The 26586-nt window shown below is 44.5% G+C and overlaps 3 protein-coding genes across 3 annotated transcripts in view; all 3 read right to left on the bottom strand.

Moving 5' to 3' along the window:
* Positions 1–14385: 14385 nt before the first annotated feature.
* On the bottom strand, positions 14386–16980 carry LOC119317673 (rho GDP-dissociation inhibitor 1-like). Its single transcript, XM_037592156.1, has 5 exons — positions 16365–16980; positions 16188–16254; positions 15122–15343; positions 14915–15039; positions 14386–14819 (listed from the first exon to the last, which is right to left on the bottom strand). The coding sequence occupies exons 1-5, from the start codon at positions 16653–16655 to the stop codon at positions 14739–14741; spliced, it is 786 nt and encodes a 261-aa protein (XP_037448053.1). The 5' UTR covers positions 16656–16980; the 3' UTR covers positions 14386–14738.
* Positions 16981–18122: 1142 nt separating this feature from the next.
* On the bottom strand, positions 18123–22061 carry LOC119317671 (threonine--tRNA ligase, chloroplastic/mitochondrial 2). Its single transcript, XM_037592154.1, has 8 exons — positions 21756–22061; positions 21403–21549; positions 21166–21313; positions 20808–21061; positions 19989–20366; positions 19218–19526; positions 18921–19121; positions 18123–18694 (listed from the first exon to the last, which is right to left on the bottom strand). The coding sequence occupies exons 1-8, from the start codon at positions 22059–22061 to the stop codon at positions 18434–18436; spliced, it is 2004 nt and encodes a 667-aa protein (XP_037448051.1). The 3' UTR covers positions 18123–18433.
* A 1843-nt stretch (positions 22062–23904) lies between these two features.
* Positions 23905–26586, bottom strand: part of LOC119317672 (ADP,ATP carrier protein 2, mitochondrial) — a 3301-nt gene continuing 619 nt past the window's right edge. Inside the window, exons 2-4 of the mRNA XM_037592155.1 lie at positions 25343–25823; positions 24624–24995; positions 23905–24525 (exon numbers count right to left, since the gene is read on the bottom strand). Coding sequence (XP_037448052.1) covers positions 24229–24525; positions 24624–24995; positions 25343–25816 — 1143 coding nt within the window. The 5' untranslated portion in view covers positions 25817–25823 and the 3' untranslated portion in view covers positions 23905–24228. The remainder of the gene's footprint in view (positions 24526–24623; positions 24996–25342; positions 25824–26586) is intronic.

Genomic DNA, 26586 nt, shown 5'->3' with positions numbered 1-26586 from the left:
AATCTCCCAGACGTCATCCTCGAGGAGATCATCTCGCTTCTCCCGACCAAGGATTGTTGTCGCACACAAGTCCTCTCAACTTGGTGGCACCCGATATGGCGCACCGCCCCCCTCAATATCGACTGCCATCAGATTTCTGTCCTTCCTGAATTTGATCTCTGAGAGGCATCGTCTCCTCTCACCAGCATGGACCTGTTCAATGCCTCTGCATCCCGACACGCTACCTGATGTCCATACCCTGCATGGTGGATGCTTGGCTGACATCCCCTGAATTCGGAAAACTCCAGTAGTTTGAGTTCTACCATTACCACGAAAGTTTTGTACCACAAACACACCAAGAATTTGTGCCCACACCATCGTTTTCCATCTCGCGGTTTTCTTCGTCTCTCCACACCGCCACCTTCGCCCGGTGCCATCTACCACACGATCTGGTACAAATGCTTCGACTCCCACTACTAAAAAACTTTCGCTTGTGGTGGTTTATCTGTCGGAGGCCTCACTGCACAGCATCATCCACTCCAGTTACCCTGCTCTGGAGCGCTTGCTGATTGTTTTGGGAATAGAAATCCCTATCATTTGTCTCCAAATAAAGTTGTTTCACCTTAAAAGCATTGGAATTTGTTTTGAAGGACAACGGCTCATCATCGAAGATGCCCCTTCACTTCAAAGGTTGCTCCTTGATGATTGTTATAAACCTTCGCAAATAACTATCATCTCTGCGCCCAAACTGGAGACCTTGGGTGTAATTCGTGATCCATTTAGTGATCACAGGAAGTTGGTGTTTGGCTCCTCACTTTTTCAGGTACCGTATATTATCATCTACACATTTGTAATCATAAGCTGCATTTTTCATTTGTGCACATAAGTTTTATATCATGTTGGAGTACACTTTGGGTACTAATATTATGTTATATGCTCAATGAAGAGTTCGTCCATGGATAGCCTATCAATGCTGCTAGATTCTGTCAAGATCTTATATGTCGGAATGTTTAGTTTTGATTTGAACATAATTATTGGCTTGCTGTGATGCTTTTGATCTCTGGAGAATTTATATATAAAGGTGATGATTTCATGCACATTGAAAGCCCGTATATATTGTACTAGAATTAACCGTTCAGTTGTCACTCTTTCGACATACTCTTTTTTCAGACCTTAATTGTTTTCAATCTTCATGTCTACTTAGGCACAACCACATGGAGCAAAACATATAACCAATCGGTGGCGTAATAAGCACCAGGATTTTCTCAGTTCTCATGACATTCGTTTGAGGACAATAACGATGGATGGATATGCATCCAACCAGGCAAACAGAAGCTTTGTCACATTCTTCCTGTTGAATGTGAGGTTACGATTGTCCATGAGGCTTAAGTTTTTTGTAAAGAGATTTCTCATGGACAGACATGTTGAACAGCAAAAAAAGAAGTTTCAGATGGACAAATGGGCTTCTGAACATGCTCGACTTCTATTTACAACAACTTGTAGTCATCCTCCAATATATATTTTTTGCACGGGATGTTGATTTTATGGATCAGACCGATCCATTTGTTTGTGACTGTGAAAAAGAGTGGTTGGGTTAGATGTTATTGCCATTTTCAATATGGGTCTTGTCTAAATTTGATGAAAGATTAATCCTTGGGCTTTTTGTACTGTTTGTAAGCCTCAGTTACATGTTGTTGCCCTCGTACTCCCTTCCGCCTGCCACTACACTGCCGCACCTTTCACTGCTCCGGTTCGTCCGCGTCCAACGCCTCGTCATCGTTCTTCGCCTTGGTTCGCTTGTTGTGCCCGCCGCCGTCTGGCGTTGTCAACATGGTCAACAACCGAGAGGAATCAGGAGATGACTGTACGTCGAGAGGCTGACAGTAGGGACCCACCAGGGTCATTGCATTATGCAAGCAGGTGCCTCGTTATTACTCTTACAAGCCAAAAAAATACTTCCTCCTAATTGTTTGACAGCTAGGTCCCACGCCATTGTCAATGTAGTTAATAAACGAGAAAATTACACGAGCGGATAACACTAGGGACGTAGCAGCTCGCCCAATTGTTTTTTTAGTTTTAGAGACGGAGCTCAACTGCGTGTTGTGCGGGGGTTGTGGCCCGTCTAGCCCACGCTTACGCTTTTATTTAAGCACATGACGAGCCCAGTTGAAATCTTTTTTCTTTCTGAAAATGGCTAGCCTAGTTCTTTTTTTGGAGAATACCCAACCGAGGCCTACTTGCTTTTCTCAGCCCTGCTGGGCCACAAATCTTTCAAGACGGGGAGGGATGTAAGTAGTAAGAAATGGGCTTCCCCAGAAAATGGTCTATAAGTTGTAAGAAATGGGCTGTAAATTTTTAAACCAAAGCCAACCGGCAATTACATTAAAATATCATTTTTTTTTTCTAGATTTCTCTACTCTTATAAAAAGCAGAGTTGGTGATGATGGTATGCCTGCCATCCTGCAATATAGGTCGTCCGATCTATATCTAACCGATAGGAAGGAAACTATGACAATTTACCCGCACTCCTCTCCACATTTGCAGATACGGCCTTCCCTCGTTCATCCTTTTCTCTCACAAGATAAACTACTCATACAAATCCATCTCCATGTTCCGTGCAACGCACGAGCATCTTGCTAGTAAATATTTTAAATTTCATTCATATTTTTGCGGAGAATTTTTTTTGATATATTTTTTTTAATCATTTTTAATGTGACTCAAAATTTCGTGATTAAAAGAGTTCAAACCCCACCGAAATATGAAAATTTTCATTGAATTTTTTAGCAGTGCCCAGAATATATGGTCTGTAATGCTAATAAAAATAATATGGGCTTCAAAATATCCTTAATAATTAGCAAATGGGCTGTAAATTGTTGAAAATAATGGCTAATGGGTTGTATGTTGTTTTCCATAGATTTGGACGCTGACTTCTGGCCTACTAAGTTGATGATGACGCTGTCCTAAAAAAATTGATGCGTACGCAAGGCTTTGTCAACTTAGTCAACACAGAGTAGTGACTGTTGGATGTCCATCCAACGGTCGCCATGCTTCTTCAATCTCTGATCTTCCTGCTCCAGCCGCCCAAACCAGTGCCGGCGGGACTGCTTGCTCCCTCCTCCCATGGCCGGCTATTATTTTCCGGCGACGTCAGCCTCACCCCACTGCCGACCCGCACATATTGTTATTTTCCGGCGACGTCAGCCTCACCTCGTTGCCGACCAGTCAGCGCTCGTACTCCCCTCAGCATGGGCATCAACTGCTGCGTCTTCCCCGGCTCCGTGTCATTCCCTTCCTAGGCCTTGCCGTCGTCCACCGCCCTGGTGCTCTCGGCGCGGCGTGGTCAACGTGGTCAATGAGCGACATCCCTCGAAAGTGGACGGTACATGGAGAGGCTGATAGCTAGGTCCATGATACGTCTCCAACATATCTATAATTTATGAAGTATTCATGTCGTTATATTATCATTCTTGGATGTTTTACAATCATTTTATAGCAACTTTATATCGTTTTTTGGGACTAACCTATTGACCCAGTGCCCAGTGCCAGTTGCTGTTTTTTGCTTGTTTTTTACATCGCAGAAAATCAATATTAAACGGACTCCAAACACTGTGAAACTTTTTGGAGATTTTTTTGGACCAGAAGAAACCCAATGGGCCAGAGCTGCACCTGGGGGTTCCCCGAGGGGGGCACAACCCACCAGGGCGCGCCAGGGCCCCCTGGCACGCCCAGGTAGGTTGTGCCCACCTCGGTGGCCTCCCGCACCCCTTCTTTGCACTATAAATTCCCAAATATTTTGAAATCCTTCGGGGTTAACCTAGATCAGAAGTTCCGCTGCCGCAGGGTCCTGTAGCCATCAAAAACCAATCTAGACCCGTTCCGGCACCCTGCCGGAGGTGGGAATCATCTCCGGTGTGGCCATCTTCATCATCTCGGCGACAACCATGATGAGGAGGGAGTAGTCCACCCTCGGGGCTGAGGATTTGTACCAGTAGCTATGTGTTTAATCTCTCTCTCTCTCTCGTGTTCTTGAGATGTCACGATCTTGATGTATCGCGGGCTTTGTTAATATAGTCGGATCATATGGTGGTTTCCCCTCTCTATCTTGTTGTGATGAATTGAGTTTTTCCCTTTGAGATTTCGTGGTTATCGGATTGTATACTTTTATGGATTTGATAACACTTGATATATGTCTTGCAATTGAATACTCGTGGTGACAATGGGGTATCGTATTGATTCACTTGATATATGTTTTGGCACTCAACTTGCGGATTCCCGCTGTGACATTGGGGTAATCTATGCATAGGGGTTGATGCACGTTCTTGTCCTTGTTTCTTCGGTAGAAATATTGAGGCACTCTTGTAGTTCTTTGTGTGGATTGAGTATTATGAATATGAATTTGCTTTGGTGTTATTCTACTACGAACTCTAGGATAGATCAAACAGAAACAATAGCTTTGTGTTATTTTAGTATGAACTCTTGAATAGATCGATCGGAAAGAATAGCCTTGAGGTGGCTTCGTACCCTACAAACAATTCCTATCTTTTGTTATCCGCTAATAGGAACTCGGGAGTGATTCTTCGTTACAATTTGAAGATAATCATATGATCCAACTATGTTAGCACTATTGAGAGATTGCACTAGCGAAAGTACGTATCCTAGGCCTTGTTTTCAAGCATTGCAATACCGTTTTTGTGCCCGTTTACTATTTGCTACCTTGCTGTTTTTATTTATTCAAATTATCAAAATATATTTCTACCATCAATATTACACTTTTATGACCATCTCTTCACCGAACTAGTGCACCTATACAATTTTCCATTGTATTGGGTGTGTTGGGGACACAAGAGACTTTGTGTATTTGGTTGCAGGGTCGTTTGAGAGAGACCATCTTCATCCTACACCTCTCACGGGTTGATCCAAAAACCCTTAAACCCAAATCTTATTTTCAAGAGTCCACCATACCTACCTAGGGATTGAGCAAGATCCCTCAAGTAAGTTGTCATCAGTGCAAAAAGGCAATAAAAATTGCTTCTAAAAGTGTGAGATCATTTAGTGTAAGAGAAAATTGAGCATTGCGTGAACTTGTGATGGCAAAGAATAAAAGTGATAGACTGCATAATAAAGGTCGCTGTCACAAGGGGCAATGCAACGTGACGTTCTTTTGCATTAAGGGATTGAGCATACAAACAAATAAGCGCACAGAAACCTCTGCTTCCCTCTGCCAAGGGCCTATCTTTTACTTTTATGTATTTACTTTTATGCAAAGAGTCAAAGTTTTCTCTCTGCTCCTTTTTATTTTCTCCTTTGGCAAGCATCATGTGGTGAGGAAAAATCTAGGCACATATGTCCAGTTGAATATAGATAGCATGAGTTATTATTGTTGACATCACCCTTGAGGTGAATACGTTGGGAGGCGAAACTACAAGCCCCTATCTTTCTATGTGTCCGGTTGAAACGTTTTGCTGATGTGTACGCGGGGAGTGTTAGCAATCATGGAAGACTATATGTTGCTTGAGTATGTGGACTTGCCTAAAGGCTCCGACATGTGACCCTTCCTGAAAAGATGATGAATTGTAGTTGCAAAGTTGACTAAGAACTTAGTTTGTTGGTTTCTAATAGAGTTTTTGCTTTATACTTCAATAGTGTGTTGAATGATCACTTATTCATGAGAAGTCTATGATAAAAATTCTTTGATAAAAGTCTTATTTTAAGTTTGTTTCTGTTATAATAATGAACATGATGCTTCTATGTTTGTATTTTGTTTTTATCGACAGCTCTCTCTCTCTAAGCAGGTGGACATGTTTTTCGATTTCGGTTTTCGCTTAAGGACAAGCGAGGTCTAAGCTTGGGGGAGTTGATACGTCCATTTTGCATCATGCTTTCCTACTGTTATTTATGATGTTTTTATCCATAATAATGCTTTTTGGAGTAATTCTAATGCCTTTTCTCTCATAATATGCAAGGTATACACGAAGAGGGAGAATTCCGACAGCTGGAAATATGGACCTGGAAAAGCTACGTCAGGCTACCTATTCTGCACAACTCCAAACAAGATGAAACTTCACGGAGAATTTTTATGGAATATATAAAGAATATTGGAGCAAATAAGTACCAAAGGAGGCCCACCAGGTGGGCACAGCCCACCTGGGTGCGCCAGGGAGCCCAGGCACGCCCTGGTGGGTTGTGCTCACCCAGGCCCACCTCGGGTGCCCATCTTCTGGTATATAAGTCATTTTGATCTAGAAAAAATGAGGAGAGAACTTTTGGGATGGAGCACCACCGTCTCGAGGCGGAACTTGGGCAGGAGCACTTTTGCCCTCCGGCGGAGCGATTCCGCCGGGGGAACTTCCCTCCCGGAGGGGGAAATCATCGTCATCATCATCACCAACAACTCTCCCATCTTGGGGAGGGCAATCTCCATCAACATCTTCAACAGCACCATCTCATCTCAAACCCTAGTTCATCTCTTGTGTTCAATCTTGTTACCGGAACTATAGATTGGTGCTTGTGGGTGACTAGTAGTGTTGATTACATCTTGTAGTTCATTACTATATGGTTTATTTGGTGGAAGATTGTATGTTCAGATCCAATATATGCTATTTAATACCCCTCTGATCTTGAGCTTGATTATCATTTGTGAGTAGTTACTTTTGTTCTTGAGGTCACGGGAGAAATCATGTTGCAAGTAATCATGTGAAATTGATATGTGTTTGATATTTTGATAGTATGTATGTTGTGATTCCTTTAGTGGTGTCTTGTGAACGTCGGCTACATGACACTTCACCATATTTCGGCCTAAGGGAATGCATTATGGAGTACCAATTAGATGATGGGTTGCGAGAGTGACAGAAGCTTAAACCCCAGTTTATGCGCTATTCCATAAGGGATCGATTGGATCCAAAAGTTTAATGCTATGGTTAGAATTTATTCTTAATACTTTTCTCATAGTTGCGGATGCTTGCGGGAGGGTTAATCATAAGTAGGAGGTTTGTTCAAGTAAGAACTACACCTAAGCACTGATACGTCCATTTTGCATCATGCTTTTATATCAATATTTATTGCATTATGGGCTGTTATTACACATTATGCCACAATACTTATGCATATTCTCTCTTATTTTACAGGGTTTACATGAAGATGGAGAATGCCGGCAGCTGGGATTCTAGGCTGGAAAAGGAGCAATCATCACCATCGTCATCACCAACGATCCTCTCACCGGGAGGGGGTCAATCTCCATCAACATCTTCACCAGCACCATCTCATCTCAAACCCTAGTTCATCTATTGTATCCAATCTTTGTATCCAAACCTCAGATTGGTACCTGTGGGTTGCTAGTAGTGTTGATTACTCCTTGTAGTTGATGCTAGTTGGTTTACTTGGTGGAAGATCATATGTTCAGATCCAATATGCATATTAATACCCCTCTGATTATGAACATGAATATGCTTTGTGAGTAGTTACGTTTGTTCCTGAGGACATGGGAGAAGTCTTGCTATTAGTAGTCATGTGAATTTGGTATTTGTTCGATATTTTGATGAGATGTACATTGTCATCCCTCTAGTGGTGTCATGTGAACGTCGACTACATGACACTTCACCATTGTTTGGGCCTAGAGGGAGGCATTGGGATGTAATAAGTAGATGATGGGTTGCTAGAGTGACAGAAGCTTAAACCCTAGTTTATGCGTTGCTTCGTAAGGGGCTGATTTGGGTCCATATGTTTCATGCTATGGTTAGGTTTACCTTAATACTTATGTTGTAGTTGTGGATGCTTGCAATGGGGTTAATCATAAGTGGGATGCTTGTCCAAGTAAGGACAGTACCCAAGCACCGGTCCACCCACATATCAAATTATCAAAGTACCGAACGCGAATCATATGAACGTGATGAAAACTAGCTTGACGATAATTCCCATGTGTCCTCGGGAGCGCTTTCCTTCATATAAGAGTTTGTCCAGGCTTGTCCTTTGCTACAGAAAGGATTGGGCCATCTTGCTGCACCTTATTTACTTTTATTACTTGCTACTCGTTACCAATTACCTTATCACAAAACTATCTGTTACCGATAATTTCAGTGCTTGCAGAGAATACCTTGTTGAAAACCGCTTATCATTTCCTTCTACTTCTCATTGGGTTCGACACTCTTACTTATCTAAAAGGCTATGATAGATCCCCTATACTTGTGGTTCATCAAGCACCGGTCCACCCACATATCAAATTGTCAAAGTAGCGAACACAAATCGAATCAACATGGTGAAAGTGACTATATGAAATTCCCGTGTACCCTCAAGAACGCTTTGCTTATTATAAGAGACCGTTTTGGCCTGTCCTTTGCCTCCAAAGGATTGGGCTACCTTGCTGCACTTTTATTACTACTATCGTTACTTGCTCATTACAAATTATCTTGCTGTCAAACTACTATGTTACTTACAATTTCAGCACTTGTAGACATTACCTAGCTGAAAACCACTTGTTGCACTCTTTCTACTCCTCATTGGGTTCGACACTCTTACTTATCTAAAAGAGCTACAATTGATCCCCTATACTTGTGGGTCATCATACCGATGCATCCCGGGTTTTGTGAAGTATCACGAAGCAAAGGGGACATCACATTATAAACAAAGCTTCACTTGAATATCACTCATGTGCTCATAGGGATCGATATAGATGTCCACGGTCCCGCTATTGGTCGTTGAATGAACGGTTTCATTCATGTCTATGAGTTACCGAACCTACGGGGTCACAAGCTTAAGGCAATCACGATCTGCAGAGTGTTAGTAGGACGGGATTGATGAGAACATATTTGTAGATTTTTTTCATTAATATTCGGAATAGTTCCAAGAGGATCCGGAAGTGTTTCGGGATCACGGGAAGGGTTTTGGTGAACATCGGGTATTACTGATATATTATATATAGGTAGAAATGTTTCTGAAGATGTTAAAAAATATAATGGTATAGAAGTATTTAAGACATTTTATATTTAATTTAAATATCAATGGGCCTAAAAAATCCAAGAGGTGGAGGGAATTATGGGCTACAAGGCCCATAAGGAAGTGGCGCCCCCTTGCAATATACCAGGGGGTGCGAATTGGACTTGGGGAGGATTCCTACTCCTCCCCCATGGCCGGCGCCCCAAGGAGGGACTTCCCCTCCTTGGTGGTTGCCCCCTCCTCCTCCTCCTCTAACATACATATACTAGGGGGTTTTGCTCTATGATACGTCCCAAACGTATCTACTTTTCCAAACACTTTTGCTCTTGTTTTGGACTCTAGTTTGCATGATGTGAATGGAACTAACCCAGACTGATGTTGTTTTCAGCAGAATTGCCATGGTGTTGTTTTGTGCAGAAATAAAAGTTCCGACAACCCTAACTCCAACTCCATAAGTACCTATTTGTCCAGAAAAAATCAGAGAGAAGGAATCATCACGTTTTACAATACAGAGTCGCCACCACATCATATTCTTCAATGGGACGGCTGGTCTGGAGTACGTTCGGGGCTCCGGAGAGGGGGATTCGACACAATCGTCATCATCAACCATCCTCCATCACCAATTTCATGATGCTCACCATGGGAGTGAGTAATTCCTTAATAGGCTTACTAGACGGTGATGGGTTGGATGAGATTTATCATGTAATCGAGTTAGTTTTGTTAGGACTTAATCCCTAGTCTCCACTATGTTCCGAGATTTTGTAACCTTCTAGGCTTGTATTGGGAAGCTTCCATGTGTTTTCACACTGGTTTTTCGGTAGTTTATTCGTTTCTTCTTTGTGTTTTCACCGGTTCTTAGTTTTTCTTTATGTTTATGGGCTTCTTTGTGTTTTCCATTTGTTGTTTCTCGTTTCTTCTATTTTTATTTTTGTTTGTGTTTCATTGGTTTTCTTTTTTTATTTCTATGTTTGATTTCCTTTTGTTTTCTCCATAGCTTATTTTGGTTTCCTTCCGGTTTTTTCATTATTTGTATTTATATGAACATTTTTTTATTTCTTGAATAATTTTTGAATTTGTAAACAGTTTTAAAAAATCGTGAATATTATTCATATTCATGAATAGTTTTTGATTTAATGAATTCAAAAATAAATTTTGAATTCACAATAATGTTTTTGAATCTAGAACAAAATTTCAAATTCATGAACATTTTTTGTATTCACATACTTTTTTTGAATTATTGAAAATGTTTTATTTCCTGAGATGTGTTTCGTATTCGGGAATATTTTTCAGATTTATGAAGAAGTTTCGATTCCTTGAACATTTTGTTGAATCCGGCGACATTATTTGATTTCATGGACATTTTTTCCAATTCATGGACATTTTTTGGATGTCGCAGAAAAGTTTAAAATTTATGAAAACTGATTCGAACCCATTTGTTTTTGAACATTACAACTCATTATAACATTCATGTTTTTTATTTTGTGACCCCCTTTTTCAAATTCATGAGCAATTTTTAAATTTACTGACAAATTTCTACTTTGTGAACATTTTTCAAACTGTGTGTAGTGAAAAAGAAAGGCGATAAAGAGCAGAAATCGTAGTAGGCTCATTGCGCGGTGTTTATTTCTCGCCTTTAGCGAGAGAAGTTGCTCCTCTCATGCTGAAGGTTCGCCTAACAACTAGACTGGCCCATTAGCATATGTAGTTAAAAGAAGAGAATAATTTTGACTTTACTTTTTTTATTCTGAAATCGCCTTCAGCAACTAGTACTCCTGTGAAATAATAGGCTAGATGCATTGACTTTCTATTCAAAATATATTCATTGATTCAATTAAAATAAATAAGATAAAACTCGCTATACCTGGCTCTGGATATTCATGCACTTATGCTCGTAGCCTATATTATATCCGCATCCATAACCGTTTTTCATCTATGTGTAGATAAAGCCACATACCCTACCATATTATATTACTTACACTAAAAAAGAGTAGACAATCTTATCGTTTTGCACATAAAGAGATAAAGAAGTCATTGCGATTGCCAGAAGTACTAAGCCTACTAAAGGCATGAAAATAGAAGCTAAGTTTAAATCTGTCATGGAATAGGTGTCTCGATTGAAATTTACTATTTCTATCTAGTCAAAAAATATCTTAAGATTCTTATGATATAATTAAGTATATCTATTATAAGGAATAGAAAAAAGTCTATTTTACTACCCTGAAAAAAGTTGGTGGTTCACATAACCCCCTGATCTTTTTTCGGTTCCCTTACCTCCCTAAACAATCCCAAACCAGGCAAAAACCGTCCCTGGCTGGTTTTGCACATACCGGATGCTGACGTGGACACAGTCAAAGGCGGTATTTGGCCTGCGGGTGGGTCCCTCTCAGCTAGACACTCTCACTGACTGTTGGGCCTGGTCAAATATGACACATGGGTCCCACATCTCGGCTGCACGGAGATTAACAAGGGACTAATTTAGCCCTAATTGCATCATTAACAGAAGGGGGCCCACATGTCAATGTCTCAGACTAAACCTAGTGATGAAGGGGACCCACATGTCAATGTCTCGGATTAACAGAAGGGGACCTAAACTAATGATGCCACATCGGCGCGGTCCTGCTCCGAGGTCGCCGGCGTGGAGGGCTTCAGCGGCGACGCATCGGCGCGGTCGTGCTCAGGCGCAGCCGTGCGTAGAGGAGGCCGATGCAACGGTCAAGGCGGTTGCGGAGGTCATGGCCTCTCATTGACCAGAGGCGGTTGGTCAGGGGTGTGGATGCGGTAGCAAGGGCTGGCCATGGACGTGGAGCCGGCGGCGCTACAGCGATGCAGGCGGCGCGGGGAGGCGAGGGACGACCAGATCCGAGGGTGGCGCCCCCATCTGATCTGGTTCCGGCCGGATCCGGACTCCGGCGACGGTGTGAAGATGGTACGGCGACGAGCTTGTGGCGGCGGAGTGACCTGTACCTGAGAGAGAGATACGAGGGAAGAGAGAGGGAGAGGAAAGAGAAGGGAGGAAGGAGAAGCGGGGCGCTCGGGGTGGCGCCTTGGAACTCCGGTAGTCACCGGCGTCGGTCGGAGGCAGGGCAGGGTTCGATGCGAGGGGGCGATGCTCGGTGAGGTAGGCGACGACAAAACGTGGTCCACCTAACGGAGGCCCACCCACAGGTCAAAACCACCATTTGACTGTTGCCACGTCAGCGCCAAGATGAGTCAAAACCATCCAGGGATTGATTTTGCCCGGTATAGGATTGTTTAGGAGGTGAAAGGAACAGAAATAAAGATCAGGGGGTTATGTGAACCACCAACTTTTTTCAGGGTAGTAAAATGAACTATTTTCTAAGGAATATTGACTATTGTATTTTTAGTTTGAAAAATATTTTGTAAATAAATGAAAGGATAATAAGAAAATTCCAAAAAAGAAGCAAAAAGGGAGTTTCGAGGATTTGAACCCTATTCTCCTGGCAGGTAGCCAATGTAGGAAGATATTGAGGTACAATTAGCTTTCTGTTAAAACAGAAGGCGTGACCTTTTTTTAGGGCGACGATACGGTTTTCCACCGTTTTTCTGTTTTCATCACGGGTTTTTTTTTTTGTTTTTGTTTTTCTTTTTTGACATGGCTTTCCTCGTTTTTTGGTTTGCTTTTCTTTTTTCTTCTTCATTTTTGTTTGGTTCTCTTTTTCCTTCTCCATTATTTTGGGGTTTTTTTGTCTCTATTTCTTTGTTTTTTCTTATGTTTGTTTTCGTTTTCCCTCTACTTTTTTGTATATGTCCAAAACATGTTCTAATAAGTGATAAACATTCTTTGTATACACGTTCAACACTGTCCGAACACTTATTCAATATTTTTTCAAAATTCATGTTCAAAAAAATCAAATACTTGTCCAACATTTTTCAAATACTTGTTCAATATTTTTCAAATACATGTTCAGTATTTTTCAAATAATGGTACAACATTTTAAATACTTATTCAACATTTTCAAATATTTGTTCACAATTTTTCATATACTCTCTCAAAATTGTTTAATAATTATTCAATATTTTTCAAATATTTGTTTAACATTTTTAATACTTATTCAAGATTTTTCAAATACTATTTCAACATTTTTTAATACTTATTGAACACTTTTCATATAATTGTTCAACATTTTCAAATACTGGCTCAAAATTATTTAATAATTATTCAATATTTTTCAAATACTTGTTTAACATTTTTAGTACGTATTCAACATTTTTAAATAATGTTTCAACATTATCAATAGTCAACATTTTCAAATACTTGTTCATCATTTTTCATGTACTCGTTGAAAATTATTTAATAATTATTCAACATTTTCAAAATCTTTTTTAAGATTTCTAATATTTATTCAACATTTTTTAAATATTTTTTATGTGTTTTTAAAGTGCAGTTTTGTACATATATATTTAAAGTATTTTAATGTATAAACAAAATACAAAATAAAACAAAAACAGAAACAGAAATTGTAAAAACACAGAAAAACAGGCTTCAGCCTCACTTGCGCGTGGGTATATTGCTCGCCCCCTTAAGCGAGTCACGAGTTACACTCGCTGTAGGCGGGGAATAGGGGTGCTCGCCTCATGGAGCTATCGATCCAGAGATTCAGCTGGAGGCGAAGGACGTGCTTTAGCAAAACAGTCCAATGTGCGCCAGTGTGATCGCTATAACCAAGAGCACCATTACAGAGCTGGCACGTTTAGTAGCCGGGCCGGGCCGGCCCACGTGTGCCACTCCTCGGCCTAGGCACGGTCTGGTTATTAAACAGGCCGACCCGTAGCACGTTTAGCACACTGGGCCACATATGTTTCAGCCTATTGGACTGTATTTTAAGCTTATTGTGCTGTCATTTAGGTCATATTATGTATATGTAAATTTCTGAAAAAAATAAAAATACTAAACGGGCCATGCCGTGCCGGCCCGCGTGTCAGGCCCAGTCTCTAGGCCCAGGCATGACCCAAGTTGTGCTGCGTGCCAGGCACGACGAGCAGGCCGTGCCGGCGTGATCGTGTGCTGGCCTGATTGGCCCGGCCCGTTTGGCCAGCTATAGACCATTATACTAGCCGAGCAGAGGAGGGAGAGGTGCCAAAACGAACATGCCACAAAGTTCGTCCGATTTCCCACACCGGGAATCGCATGGCGAGGGCGAGCACCTCCACGCCGATCTCGAGTTTCCTGTGGTAGTGGCCGATGGAAGTAGTAACAAGGAACAGCCGGGCACCCATTTTACCAAGTTGCGGAGAATCGTCGCGCTACAGCCACCCACAGGCGACGACCCGGGCATTGCCTCGTCGCTCTCGGCTTTCCGGCGGCCGGCCCGAAATCCCTTCCGTCAGGCACACAATCCGGCCGGTCTCCGGTGTGCGCTGCGCACCACCATGTCCATGTGGAAGTTAGGCAATCGGCAACTTACACATGACAAACAAAAGTCGCAGGTCAGAAGATGAATCCCAACCTTCAGAATGTGAGTGGCAGATATTCTTTCTTTCTTGAGCATTACACGAAGTGCGCGCAGCCGCGTTGCTCTGGTGCATTATACATGAACTCAACATGACAGTTCGTTCTTCAAAACAGACCCTGGCAAAGCTCAAACACACACGCGGACAGACGAATGGCCTCTACGACGTACAATCAACCGAACCAAATTTACACAGACGCACAGGAGACAATAGCCCTAAGGGCAACCACGAAAAAACAGGTAGTAGTAAAACGCAAACGAAACAAAGACCAGTCTGCTTCAACGGCAGCAGTAGTAACCAAGGCAGGCAGGCAGGCACGTCTCACTTGTACACGGCGGCGGACCGGACTGGACGAAGGCTCAGCTTGACGACGGCCACTCCCGGCGTATGTCGAAGGTGTAGTTGATCTGCAGGTAGCACTTCCGGTCGTCGTCCAGGAACTGCCAAAGATAGAGAGAAACGTCGAACCGTCAGACCTCTGAATCCTGCAGTGCATCTCTGAACAATTAAACTCGATCATCGTTTGATTACCGACCTTGGTCTTGGCAGAGTAGGATCCCCGGGCAAACATCCCGGACGGCGTGGTCTCCTCCGGCGTCACGTACGCGTACGGCTCCGGCTGCGGGCTGAACGTGCCCAGCATCTCCTTTGTGCTGTCAACTGCACCAGCAAAACCATCACGATTCGTTAACTGCAAGCAGAGAATTGGTGAATCGGTTTCATTCGTTTTTACTACTAGTACCTTTGATGCCGGTCTTCCAGACGGTGTTGGTGTAGCGGAGGCCGGAGACGATGTTGTTGCTGACGGAGAAGGTGAACTTGAGCTTGTACGGGGAGCCCTCCTTGAGGGTGAACCACACCCCCTTGCCGCTGGTGGGCTCCACCGGCAGCGGCAGGAAGATGTCCGGCCGCCCCGGGGACTGGATGGACAGGCTCATGATCTTCACGTCCGGCTCCAGCGTCTCTGCACCAGTCAATCAATCAATCACCGTGCATTCAAATCTCACATCGAAATCTCCCATCAAATAACGGATCGTTTTGAATTCTAAATTCTGATGTTAGAAATGCCTTCCTAAAAACATGAACAACGTGCTTAACGGTTTATGCTGTTATGTCAGACAAACAAGGCTGCCTCCCATCAATTATGCCCTGCAAAGACGTGTTGGGCATAATCGGACCAAAAGTCACAAAGACTTAGCTATCACCACGACAAATCATGCATTATTCCCGGGATGCATCACTTTCAGGGCAGCAAGAAGGCACTACGATCAGTACTACTACCCTGTATCTGAAGTCTGAAAACTCTGAACGCATATCGTCAATGGCGAAGGCACAATAGTTCAACCATGCACGGCAACGTACGGGGACCGACCAGACCAGTGCATTCGAGAAAACGGGGGGCTCCATGTGTCTGTTTTTTCCCTACGAAATGATTAGCACGGAAGGACAAGGCCGGACGACCTAGCCAACGGAGCCCACCACCTTTTAAAATTTTCCCCGCTCCAGTTCTACTGTTGAGTAGTACCACTACGGCCGGCCGGCCGGCCGGTGCACAGACGGAGTCGTGAAAACGCTCTATAATTAAGCACGGAAAGCAACGGATGGGTTCACGGGGCAGTGCGTGTTGACGACGGAACACGGCGGTGCTCACATGCCAAACTGCGCAAGTGCCGGTGTCCTACGTACACGTACTGGTACTGGTGGTGTTGCCCGCCATTACGCAGGGTTCACGAGGACGGGGCAAATTGAACGCGAGCAATTATCGATCTGCCCGGACGAGAAGTTCTTGCATGGTTGCAGAGGTTTACCTCCCACGGAGTTCAAATCCACGCTGCCGAGCAGCTGCTCCTTCCACCTCCTCAGGCTCTCGTCGTCCTGCACAATGTCATGGAGAAAGGAGACGCATCAATCGATCCATCCATCGGTCGACGGCAGGCAGCTAGAAGAATTCAGGCACGAGAATGCGGCGCATGCTGACATGTTACCTTGTCCTTCTCGAGCTGGTCCTTGATGCTGAGGATAGGGCCGAGGTCGATGTGCTCGGGGACCTTCTCGCCGTCCTCGTCCTCCTCCTCCTCCACGCCCTTGCCGCAATGCGGCGGCGCCGCGACGTCGCCGCCGCACTTCTTCCCGTTCGTCGCCGCGGCGTCCCCGGCCCCGCCGTTGCCGTTGCCGTGCTCCGCCACCGCCGCCGCGCACTCCTTGGCCTCCGCAGGCCCGGCCGCGGCGATGTCGGCGACCTTGGAGCAGGAGATGGCTTCCACCGCGGACGACATCCTCCTCAGCTCACCTCACCGGCTGCGCAACAATGGCTGCCCCTTCAACGGCTAGCCAAGAAGGTGGAGACAAAAAGAGGAGAGCGTGGCAAAAGGGGCGGTGGCACGGGCACCGAGAGCTCGCTCGCTGGGGGGCACCAAAAGGAGAGAACGCGCCGGTAGAGGAGGGACGTCGAAGCGGATTGGGACAGGGAGAAAGGGGCGCGGCGCAAGGCTCCAAAAGGAGAGCGCGCGGATCAGAGAGGGAAGGGGCGAGGGACGGGACGGTTGGATCCAGGCAGCTAGGGGTGCAATGGCAGCAGCGCGCCAGAGAGGATAAGGAGGTTTTAATTCCTCTGCGGGCGAGGGTGGTGGTGGAGGGAGGGAGGAGACCAGGGGAGTGGTGGAGGCGACGTGATGGTCACGACGGAAGAAGCCCTCCCGCTCGCGGCACGGCACGGCGCGCGCTGGTACAACTGTACCACCAGCGTTAGTTGGGGCGTTTTATTGTCGATCATGTGTGAGAACTGAGAACCCCTGCTCGTAGATAGAGCCGAGTTCCTGCTAAAAAAAAGATGTAGTCGAGTTAGTGCAGATTAATGGGCCTTTTTCTTTTCCGTATCTCACGGATCATTGCTGTGTTTCTCAAAAAGAAAAAGAAAAGCATTGCTGTGAATGCAACCGAAAAACGGTGCCGCGCATAATTTGTAAGCTGGCAAACCAAGCAAACTTGCTCAATTCGATGTGGGCTTTTGATTTATTTAATACTACAAGGAAGAATGCCTTTCTGTCTAAAGATCTACGGTCTCTTCATTTCTTACGCAATTAATTTTCCCTTTAGCAATCCTGACATTAGAAGTGCAGCGCCTCATGATTAAATCGCGAATTACAAATAGCTGAAAAGGCTTTACCTCTTATCTCTAGAGGTAATTCACGTTTCTCCATCTTTTCCACCCAGGAAGATGACGGCTCTGTAAAATTGAGTTATTTCTTGTGTGTATGAGCATGCGCTCCTCTGCTACGTGGTCCCACCACTTTTATGCTGCCACTGGATCTTTTACGGACGCCGCGGGGTAAGTGAAGATCTGATCTGGGACTGGGGTGGAGAAGTTACCTATCCCAGTGTCCTCCAGCCTGCAGGTTTTTGTCCCAGGTGTTGTCGGACTTGCCCGGTAAAATTCGGTCCGTCCATCACGCTCCAATCATAGATCCGCACGACGCCCTCCCACCCGCAGCGAGTGACGCCCCAATCAATCGGGTCGGGGCCCCCCGCCTCACAGGCGCAGACAGACCAATTCATCTCGGCGGCACGACTTAACGACTCAGCACCGCACACAATTGCTCGCTCTGCAGCGGCAAGTGGCCATTACAGTTTGTCTGCCGACCAGGCAAACGTCGCGGCAAATGCGCCCGCGCATCCATCCTGCTGGGTTTCGCCTGTCTAATCAAGATCACCGCTGCCTGGAGATTCATGAAATGCCAATGATGTGCAGGTGCAGTGCAGATTGCAGTCGCATCATTTCTGTAATATTATCGACGTGATTGTATAAGGAGCTGCAAGAAGGTCTGGCTGAAAACTTGCACTGAAATGTGGTCTGGTCACAAACTATGTACAATCAAGAATGCTGGGCTTCTGTTGCTGACTATATAGTGTGTCGTGATGGCAATTCTGCACAAAATTGTTGGACCTCCGTCGCTCGGTTTCGTCGGAAGCACTCCGGTGGGCGCTGTACGGTGTATGTGCAGCAGAAGATCTACTGCTCTACGATATGAACTGAAGTTTTAACAGACTGGGATATCTACAGGGAAGATTTGTCAGCAACGGCCGATTGGATTTTGCTGATGAAATCGTCGACGGGCATGGTGCCCATCTCCCCGTTATGCCGGGACCTGATGGTGAGCGTCCTGGCCTCGACTTCTTTGGGGCCAACGACCGCCATGAGCGGCACCTTTTGTGTTTCGGCGTTTCTGATTAACTTCGGCAGACGTTCGCCGTGGCATACCTCGGCGCGGATACCTCTCGATTTCAGCTCTGAAGCCACCTCATTACAGTACTGCAACTGAAATTTTGAAACATGTCATGGATTCGTCAGTGATGCTAACAAAAATCAAGCATCTGATATGTGTGTGCCATGCAAATAACAAATAAAAGTATGTTGTTGTCCTGCCTAGGGTCACCTAGATATAAAGTAGTAGTACCTTCTTTACTTCGCACAAATCTACTACAGTACAAGGTAAAAATATTGGTTTAACAAGTGAAACTAATGCAAGGTAGAGGGAGCAAACCTCATTGTTTGTGACAGGCAGAATACGGGCTTGGGTTGGAGCAAGCCAAAGTGGAAAATCACCAGCGTAGTTTTCAATGAGGATGCCAAAAAATCGCTCCAAAGACCCAAGGATGGCTCTATGAATCATGATAGGCCGTTTCTTCTCAGTATGCGAGTCAATATAAGTGATGTCAAACCGTTCAGGCAAATTGAAGTCAACCTAAAATATATGAAAAACGAATGATGTTATATGCCCTTTTCCCTCGAAGAAAATCCACGAATTTGCTTATTCTTTGTAGAAAAAAATATAACTTACCTGCACGGTGGAACATTGCCATTTTCTTCCAAGAGCGTCCTCAATTTTCAAATCAATTTTTGGACCATAGAAAGCACCTCCCCCTTCATCAACCGTGTATCCCCATCCTTTATCATCTAGTGCGTCTTTCAGAGCAATTGTTGCCTTTTCCCATATGTCGTCACTGCCAACAGATTTTTCTGGCCTGGTTGAAAGGTTTACCTCAAAATTCCGGAAGCCAAACTGCCCCAGTATTTCTTCAGTTAAATCAAGAACTCCTCTAATTTCATCTTTTATCTGGTCTTCGAGACAAAATATGTGGGCATCATCCTGCATAATAAACATATTTTAATATATTTTTACAATGAACATTTGACAGATATTTTTATGGTCTAAAACTTGTTGCAGACACCTAGAGCAGCCCATGTTAGTAATGTCAGAGTAGTGGGCATAATTTTAACAAAATCATATAACATACATAACTGTGAGTCGGGGCCTCCACGTTTTCTTAATAGGGCACAAGAAAAGGTCTACCTAGGGAATTACTGAACAATGCCTTTACTTAAGCATCCATGCTAGTTAAGATAACAATGTGGGAAATAGTCCAGAGAAAATGAAGAATAAATGCAGAACGCTTCTAGAAAAGAACAAATGCCTAAGTACAACAAATCATATGTCATCTCAGAAAACACAAAACCTTGCATAACGTTCAATATTTATCTGGTGGTTGCAGAATACAGGAAAACATCGTCATGCAATTAGACAAAATCAAATTCGGAATCAAGGAAATACCTGTGTGAACCCTCTTACGCGGAACAGCCCGTGCAGAGCACCAGAGAGCTCGTATCTGTAGACAGTTCCAAGCTCTGCCACTCTGATGGGTAAATCCCTGTATGATTGTAGCTTTCTCTTGTATACCAAGATGTGGTAAGGGCAATTCATGGGCCGAAGTTGATATGGCTCATCTTCTACATCCATTTGGTTGTACATATTCTCTTTGTAGAAATCTATATGTCCACTGATCTTCCAGAGATCAGCCTTCGCAACATGTGGAGTGTACAATAGATCATAACCACGTTGCAGGTGAGTTTGTTTCCACGAATCTTCTAAAATGTGTCTGATGATAGCACCTTTTGGATGCCAGAATACTAAACCCCCACCAGCATCTTCCTGTTAAAAGTTGATTGGCTACAGTCACTATTACCAAAAACAGAATACCACATACGCACAGATAGCAAGGTATTTACAGAGGTCGGGTCTGGATGCCAATGCCAAAGTAATAAAATTGATATAGAATTGACAGTGACAGCAAATATCTGTGAATGCAGATGTGTTGTCAAAATAAGACCCACTGCTAGGCCAGACAGAGCGAAGGGATCACTTCATATCACATGGTGTGGTAATATCATTTAATTACTTTGGTTGGATCTGGTGGTCACTTCCTTGCAAGCATGAATGCTAGCATGATGCCATTGAACTTTTAGGGGTCAACAAAATGGTGAAGTCCAATACTGTCGGACACTAGGAAACTTGAGGCTATGCTTCAATTACTAAGGGATTACTCAGATGGTTTCTTAAGTAAATGTTAGAAGTAAGAATGTAAGATCATACCTGTATAGAGAACAGATCAAGGTCCTGACCTAGTCGCCGATGGTCTCTGCGCTTGGCCTCCTCCTTGAAGTGGATGTAAGCCTTCAATTGATCTTCACTCTCCCATGCAGTCCCATATATCCTTTGTAGCATTTGATTATTCTCATCACCTCTCCAGTAAGCACCAGCAACAGACTCGAGCTCAACAGCCTTTCTCTGTATCTTGCCAGTGGACTCAACATGAGGGCCAGCACACAGATCCCACCACTCTTCTCCTGCATGACACAGCAGCAAGTACATAAAATCCACCGATCAGTATTCAGTAATAGCAAATAACAAGCATCGGAGAAGTAAGCTGATACCAAACTATAATATTTACCAATGTGATAAATTGTGATGGGTTCTTCCTTAATTCTCTCCAAAATCTCCAGCTTATATGGCTCGTTAAGCGCTTGGATCCTCTTTTGAGCCTCTTCCCTGGACACCTCCTCCCTCACCAATGGAAGGTTCCGGCGAATGATTCGGTCCTACCAACATACCATGGTAAACAAGTTAAATCCCTCGCTCGACACTCAGAAATCCAATCTGTGATCAAATGTAACCAATGTATGCTCACCATCTCCTTCTTGATCTTCTTGAGGTCCTTATCCGTGAGGGGCTCCATGTCGAAGTCGTAGTAGAAGCCATTGTCTATCCAGGGGCCTATGGTCACTTTGGAGTTGGGGAACAGCTTCTGGACGGCCATCGCCATGACATGGGCACACTGCAACAGCGAGCAACCATGCAACAGAAATTAACCAACACTGCTACAGTTGGGGACAGTAACAAAGCTGACTAACTGAACACAAAATCAGCCAACATCAAGTCAGCAACACGCATCGAACGATAAGAAACTGAATGGCTGAAACAGCTGCAATTATGGCAGTAGAAGCACGGAGGAAGAAGGGAAATGGAGGGCAGGAGCAGTACGGTGTGGCGGATGCGCAGCAGGTTCTCGGAGGACTCGTTGGTGGGGAGCACGACGCGCGCCTCCACCACCTCCTCCTCCGCTGCCGTTTCGCTCGGGGCCGCGCCTCCCGTTGCCTCGGCGGCCTCCGGTGCCGCTGCCGAGGTCGAGGCGGAGCGGACGGCGGTGCGTGAGGGCCCGCGGGAGGAGAGGGGTTCGAGGGGAGCGAACCCGCGCGGGAAGGCGGCGGAAGGGCAGCGGCGCGGCGAGGAGCGGACGGGGAGGTGACGGTGGTGGGAACGGAGCAAGGGGGCGGAGAGAGTCGCCATTCGGGTCGGCCGGGCGGCGCCGAGGTCAGGGTGGGAGCGTGTGGCGGGCGTTGGCCTCTTGGCAGGCTGGTCGTTGGATATCCTCTCATCGTCTAGTAGCTGAAGCCGCGCTCGTCAGATTGTTCACGGTCTTACACCTGCACCAGCGACAAAGTGTTCTCCACCATGGCACCCGCTGCACAATTTTTCATCGTTTCGTAAGTGAAGTCCTTGGTTCGGTCCGCTTAGAGCATCTCCAATAAAATATGTAAATTTAAAGATGTAAAACACGAGATTTATATCTTTAAAAAGTGTTTTTTGCATCTTTGAAAAAACGCCAACTCCAGCAGATGATGCAAAACGGAGATATAAAAGAGCAACTCCAATAGAAAATGCAAACTGCAAATGTAAAAATTAATCGGCGGTGGCAGTGGGGACGGCGGCGGCGCGGCACGATTCGGGGTGGCTGCGTCTGGGCAGTGGTGGGGTGGCGGAGGGGCGGCGGGGGTGGTGAATCGGGACGGCGGCAACGCGAATCAGGGCGGCGGAGGGGCGGCAGTGCAGCAGCGGAGGAGCGGCAATTCGAGGCGGAGAGAGGAGCGTCGGAGGGGCGGCGTGTGTGCGGCTCGAACCTGGGGGCAGCGAGGGGAGCTCAGATCAGCAGCACGGCGGTGATTCGACGGCGGAGAAGCGGTCAATTAGGCCGATTTGGGCAGGCAGCGACGAACCGGAGGCGGTGGCGATGGAGCGGTCGGATCTGGCAATGGGACAGCAACCGCAACGGCGATCGGCTGGGGTAGGGCAAAACCAGGGCGACGGCGGATAACCGACGGTAGTCATGTCAGCGAAGGCCCCAGCAGATGAGCGGCTGCGGCGGAGGAGGCGACGAGGTCGGCCATGGCCCGGACGTCGGGCGGGCGAACAAAAGAAAAATGAAATCTATTGGACAGTTAGCGTGCGGTCTTTGTTTTTACATTTCCTATAGGTGAACGATGTATATTTGCACTGTGAAGTATTTTAATTTATATCTTCGAAAGGCGGAGATATATTTTTTTTTGCATCTGCATCATCTACTAGAAAAGTTCTTTTAGACCTCAGAGATGCAGAAGTTCGTTATTTTTTCGTCTACATCGTCTATAGAACAATCTCTAACAAGTCGCGTAGATGTATGTCACGAAATGCAAATTTTGGAAACAAGAACAAAAAAAATACACTAGGAAAGGAATGGAGATTTGAGTTTGTTTGATGGTGTCACAAAAAACACTGAAAAACATATGATTTTTTTTTCAAGGTTGAAGTGGCTGCTAGATTTTCTACAAATGATTCAATCCTTAATATGTTCAAGTTTGTTTGATTGTGTCACAGAAAAACTGATGTTCCTTGTGAACAAATCCCATAGGATTCCAATCCTGGGAATCAAACTACCATAGAATTCAAACCTTAGATGGGTCATTTTCAAATCACTTATGGCGTAGAGAAGCAAAAGATGATGGTACACGTCTTGTTTTCGTAAGAGATATTCAAATGTAAAGGGAGAACAGGAAGAGAGAAAACCAACAAAAGCATATTTTTTTTAAAAGTCAAAAATTTCCAGAACTTTAAAACTATTTATATTTACAACACGAAATATATTTAACATGAAAATACTTATTATTGTTAATGATACGATGTAAATGTTGCGCAAATTTGATCAAAGTTTGTGATGTTTGGCTACGCACTACTACATTTCGGAACTGAGGCAGTGTACTAACACGAATCAGAATCTCACAGACAAAGCAAGTAAAACAAGAATCACAGGCAAATCAATAAGAATTATGAACAGGCAAAGCAACAGCATAAACTAAAAATGCAAACAGAAATAGGATGTCAAGACCAACAGCATAAACTTGGACCATAATAATCTCAGTAGGATTGGAGGACAATGTATTTAAGGAAAATTGCCCAGTAACGATTCAGGGCACATACTCGAACTCAAACTCAACCCCTATGATAGTAAATGTTTTGAGAACGCTGCCGCCAACCTACGACAACCTCTGGAGTTCGATGCCTCCACCAAAAACGAATGTTGGGAAAATCCACCCTCTACAGAAATTATTGCCTTCCAACGTTAAAAAGATAAAAGTTCGCCAGATCCTTGAAGGGCAGGACTGGGAACAGACTTCTCTTGTTCGTCATCATTTCTTCCCCTCTAGGCACCGCCTGAGCCGTACTTCTTGCCGAAGAAGAGGATCTGGAGCTGATCGTAGCCGGAGAGCACACCAGCACCAGCAATGGCACGGAGGATGTTGGCACCAGCACCCTTGAAGAGAGACTTGGCACCCTCCTTCGCCAGGATCTGCTGGAAAGCATCCAAGGAGCTCTTGTACTTGACAGCCTCTCCGGAGGTCATCATCATCCTTCTGCGGACGGTGTCAATGGGGTAAGATGCAAGACCGGCACCGTTGGTGATCAACCAACCAAGAGCAAAGCTGGCAAAGAAGTTGTCCTGCAAACAGGTGAATGGTGATCAAGGATGTCAGTGGCTGTCACACAAACAGAGAAATTTGACAATAGAATGGAATGTGGCAAGGTACTAGAACAAACCTGGAGAGTGCCAGTGAGGAGAACGGGCTTCAGAGAATCATACAGTCCAAAGTACAGACCACGGTAGACAATGATTCCAACACAAGAGATGTTGAATCCACGGTAAAGCCCAGCAATACCATCTGACTTGAGAGTCTTGCGGTAGACATCAACCAGGCCATTGAATTGCCTGTCACCTCCACCCTTGGATGCCTTTGCGTCATTGGCCAGCCTTGTCCTAGCATAGTCCAGGGAGTACACGAAGAAGAGCGAGGAAGCACCAGCAGCACCACCAGAAGCAAGGTTGCCACCGAACCACTTCCAGTAACCATCCTTGTCCTTCTTGAAGTTGAACATCCTCTTGAAGTAATCCTTGAATGCAAAGTTCAAAGCCTAGGAAAAAGACATCAATGAATTAGATCAAGTTAGAACAAGAAAACAATAGCAAAAGAATAATTCTGGTGCATAAAACTAGCATCAGCCATATGAAAACGAAATATTTGAACTAGAATTTCTGGATACAATAGAGATATTCAATTTTATCTCCTAAAATGCATCAGCTGTAAAACTGGCATTCAAAAACAAGACAAACAGATGATGAAAATAACAATACAGACAGATTGTAAAATGCCGCATTTCATGTGAAGTTCAAAGACTGAGAAAAGGGTTCAACATACACCATTACCATCATGTGACCATGAAAGCTAATGAAAATAAGCATAACAACAAGAGATGGATACCTGAGTTGGGAAGTAACGGATGACGTTAGCAGTGTTTCCTCTCCACAATGAGCCAAAGCCTTCATCCTTGATGGTGCGGCCAAAGCAGTCACCAATACCCTTGTATGGCTCAGAGAGCCTGCCAGCCTTGATCATCTCATCCTGGTTCTGGATAAGCAGCTTAACACGCTCAATAGGAGCTGCAGCAGTCTTGGAAACTGCAGCGGACACTCCTCCCATGAGGAAGTCAATTGCAAAGTTCTTGACACCTTTCTTCTCAGGTGGTGCATTGGCAAACAATGGAGAAGATGACATCATGGGGACACTGATGCCAAGGTTCTGAGTCATGTAGCTGCTTGTGGTGAAGCGCCTCTCATAGGATGGCACAGAAGGGCAGATGTTGCGAGCACGAACACCCTCAGAGAAGCTGGAGGCAAGGTGGAACTGTCCACCAAACTTCTGCATGACAGACGGGTGGTTAGCACGGTCCGCCATCTCTGACCTGCAACAACAATCAAACCAAAGTACAAGTTAGCAAGCTTGATGTAATTATGAAACAGTGTATAAACTAACATACAGCCAGGAAATAACAAGCAAATCAGGTAAAGCGTACTATCTCATATAGATATATAATAACAAGGATGTAATTAACGAACATTTACACTAACTTGTAACCATAAGAAACATGATAAAGAACCAAAGTGATCTCTACAACTTGGTTAGCCCTAATCTGTATGAATAGCAGTCACAAACACATTTTGGAAATTTACCGATAATCCCTACTAGCAACAAAACTAATAAACATAGTAGTATTGCAAGCTGACGGAAACAGTTGAGCCGCTTGAAAATACTCAAATGGGATATTAAAACATGGTTGGCAAAATCAGCACATAATGCTAAACTGAAATTAAGTTTAATCCAGGTGGATCAGCTGAGTCAAAGTGCATCATTAACAGAAACAACTTCATGAGAACTAAAACCCACGGTACAACATCAAAAGATCTTAACTAATCATGAGGAAAGACACGGCTTTCAATTGGTGCATGTGATGTACAACAGAAATCTACTTGCCTAAACAAACAAAGGCACAAAAACAGATCAGATCTGTTGACATTAACATCCGAGTAAAAAACTCCATTTGTCTTAACACTATGTGGGGCATCTCGCGTCAGGTCAACAGATCAGGTAGCACAAAATAAGACTGGATCTAATTGCACAAAGACAAGACCTCTTTTATCGCATACCCCGACTTGGACGTACAAGGC

This window comes from Triticum dicoccoides, chromosome 6A (genome assembly GCF_002162155.2).
Source record: "Triticum dicoccoides isolate Atlit2015 ecotype Zavitan chromosome 6A, WEW_v2.0, whole genome shotgun sequence".
NCBI lineage: Eukaryota > Viridiplantae > Streptophyta > Magnoliopsida > Poales > Poaceae > Triticum > Triticum dicoccoides.
This window is presented reverse-complemented; position numbering and strand designations above follow the sequence as displayed.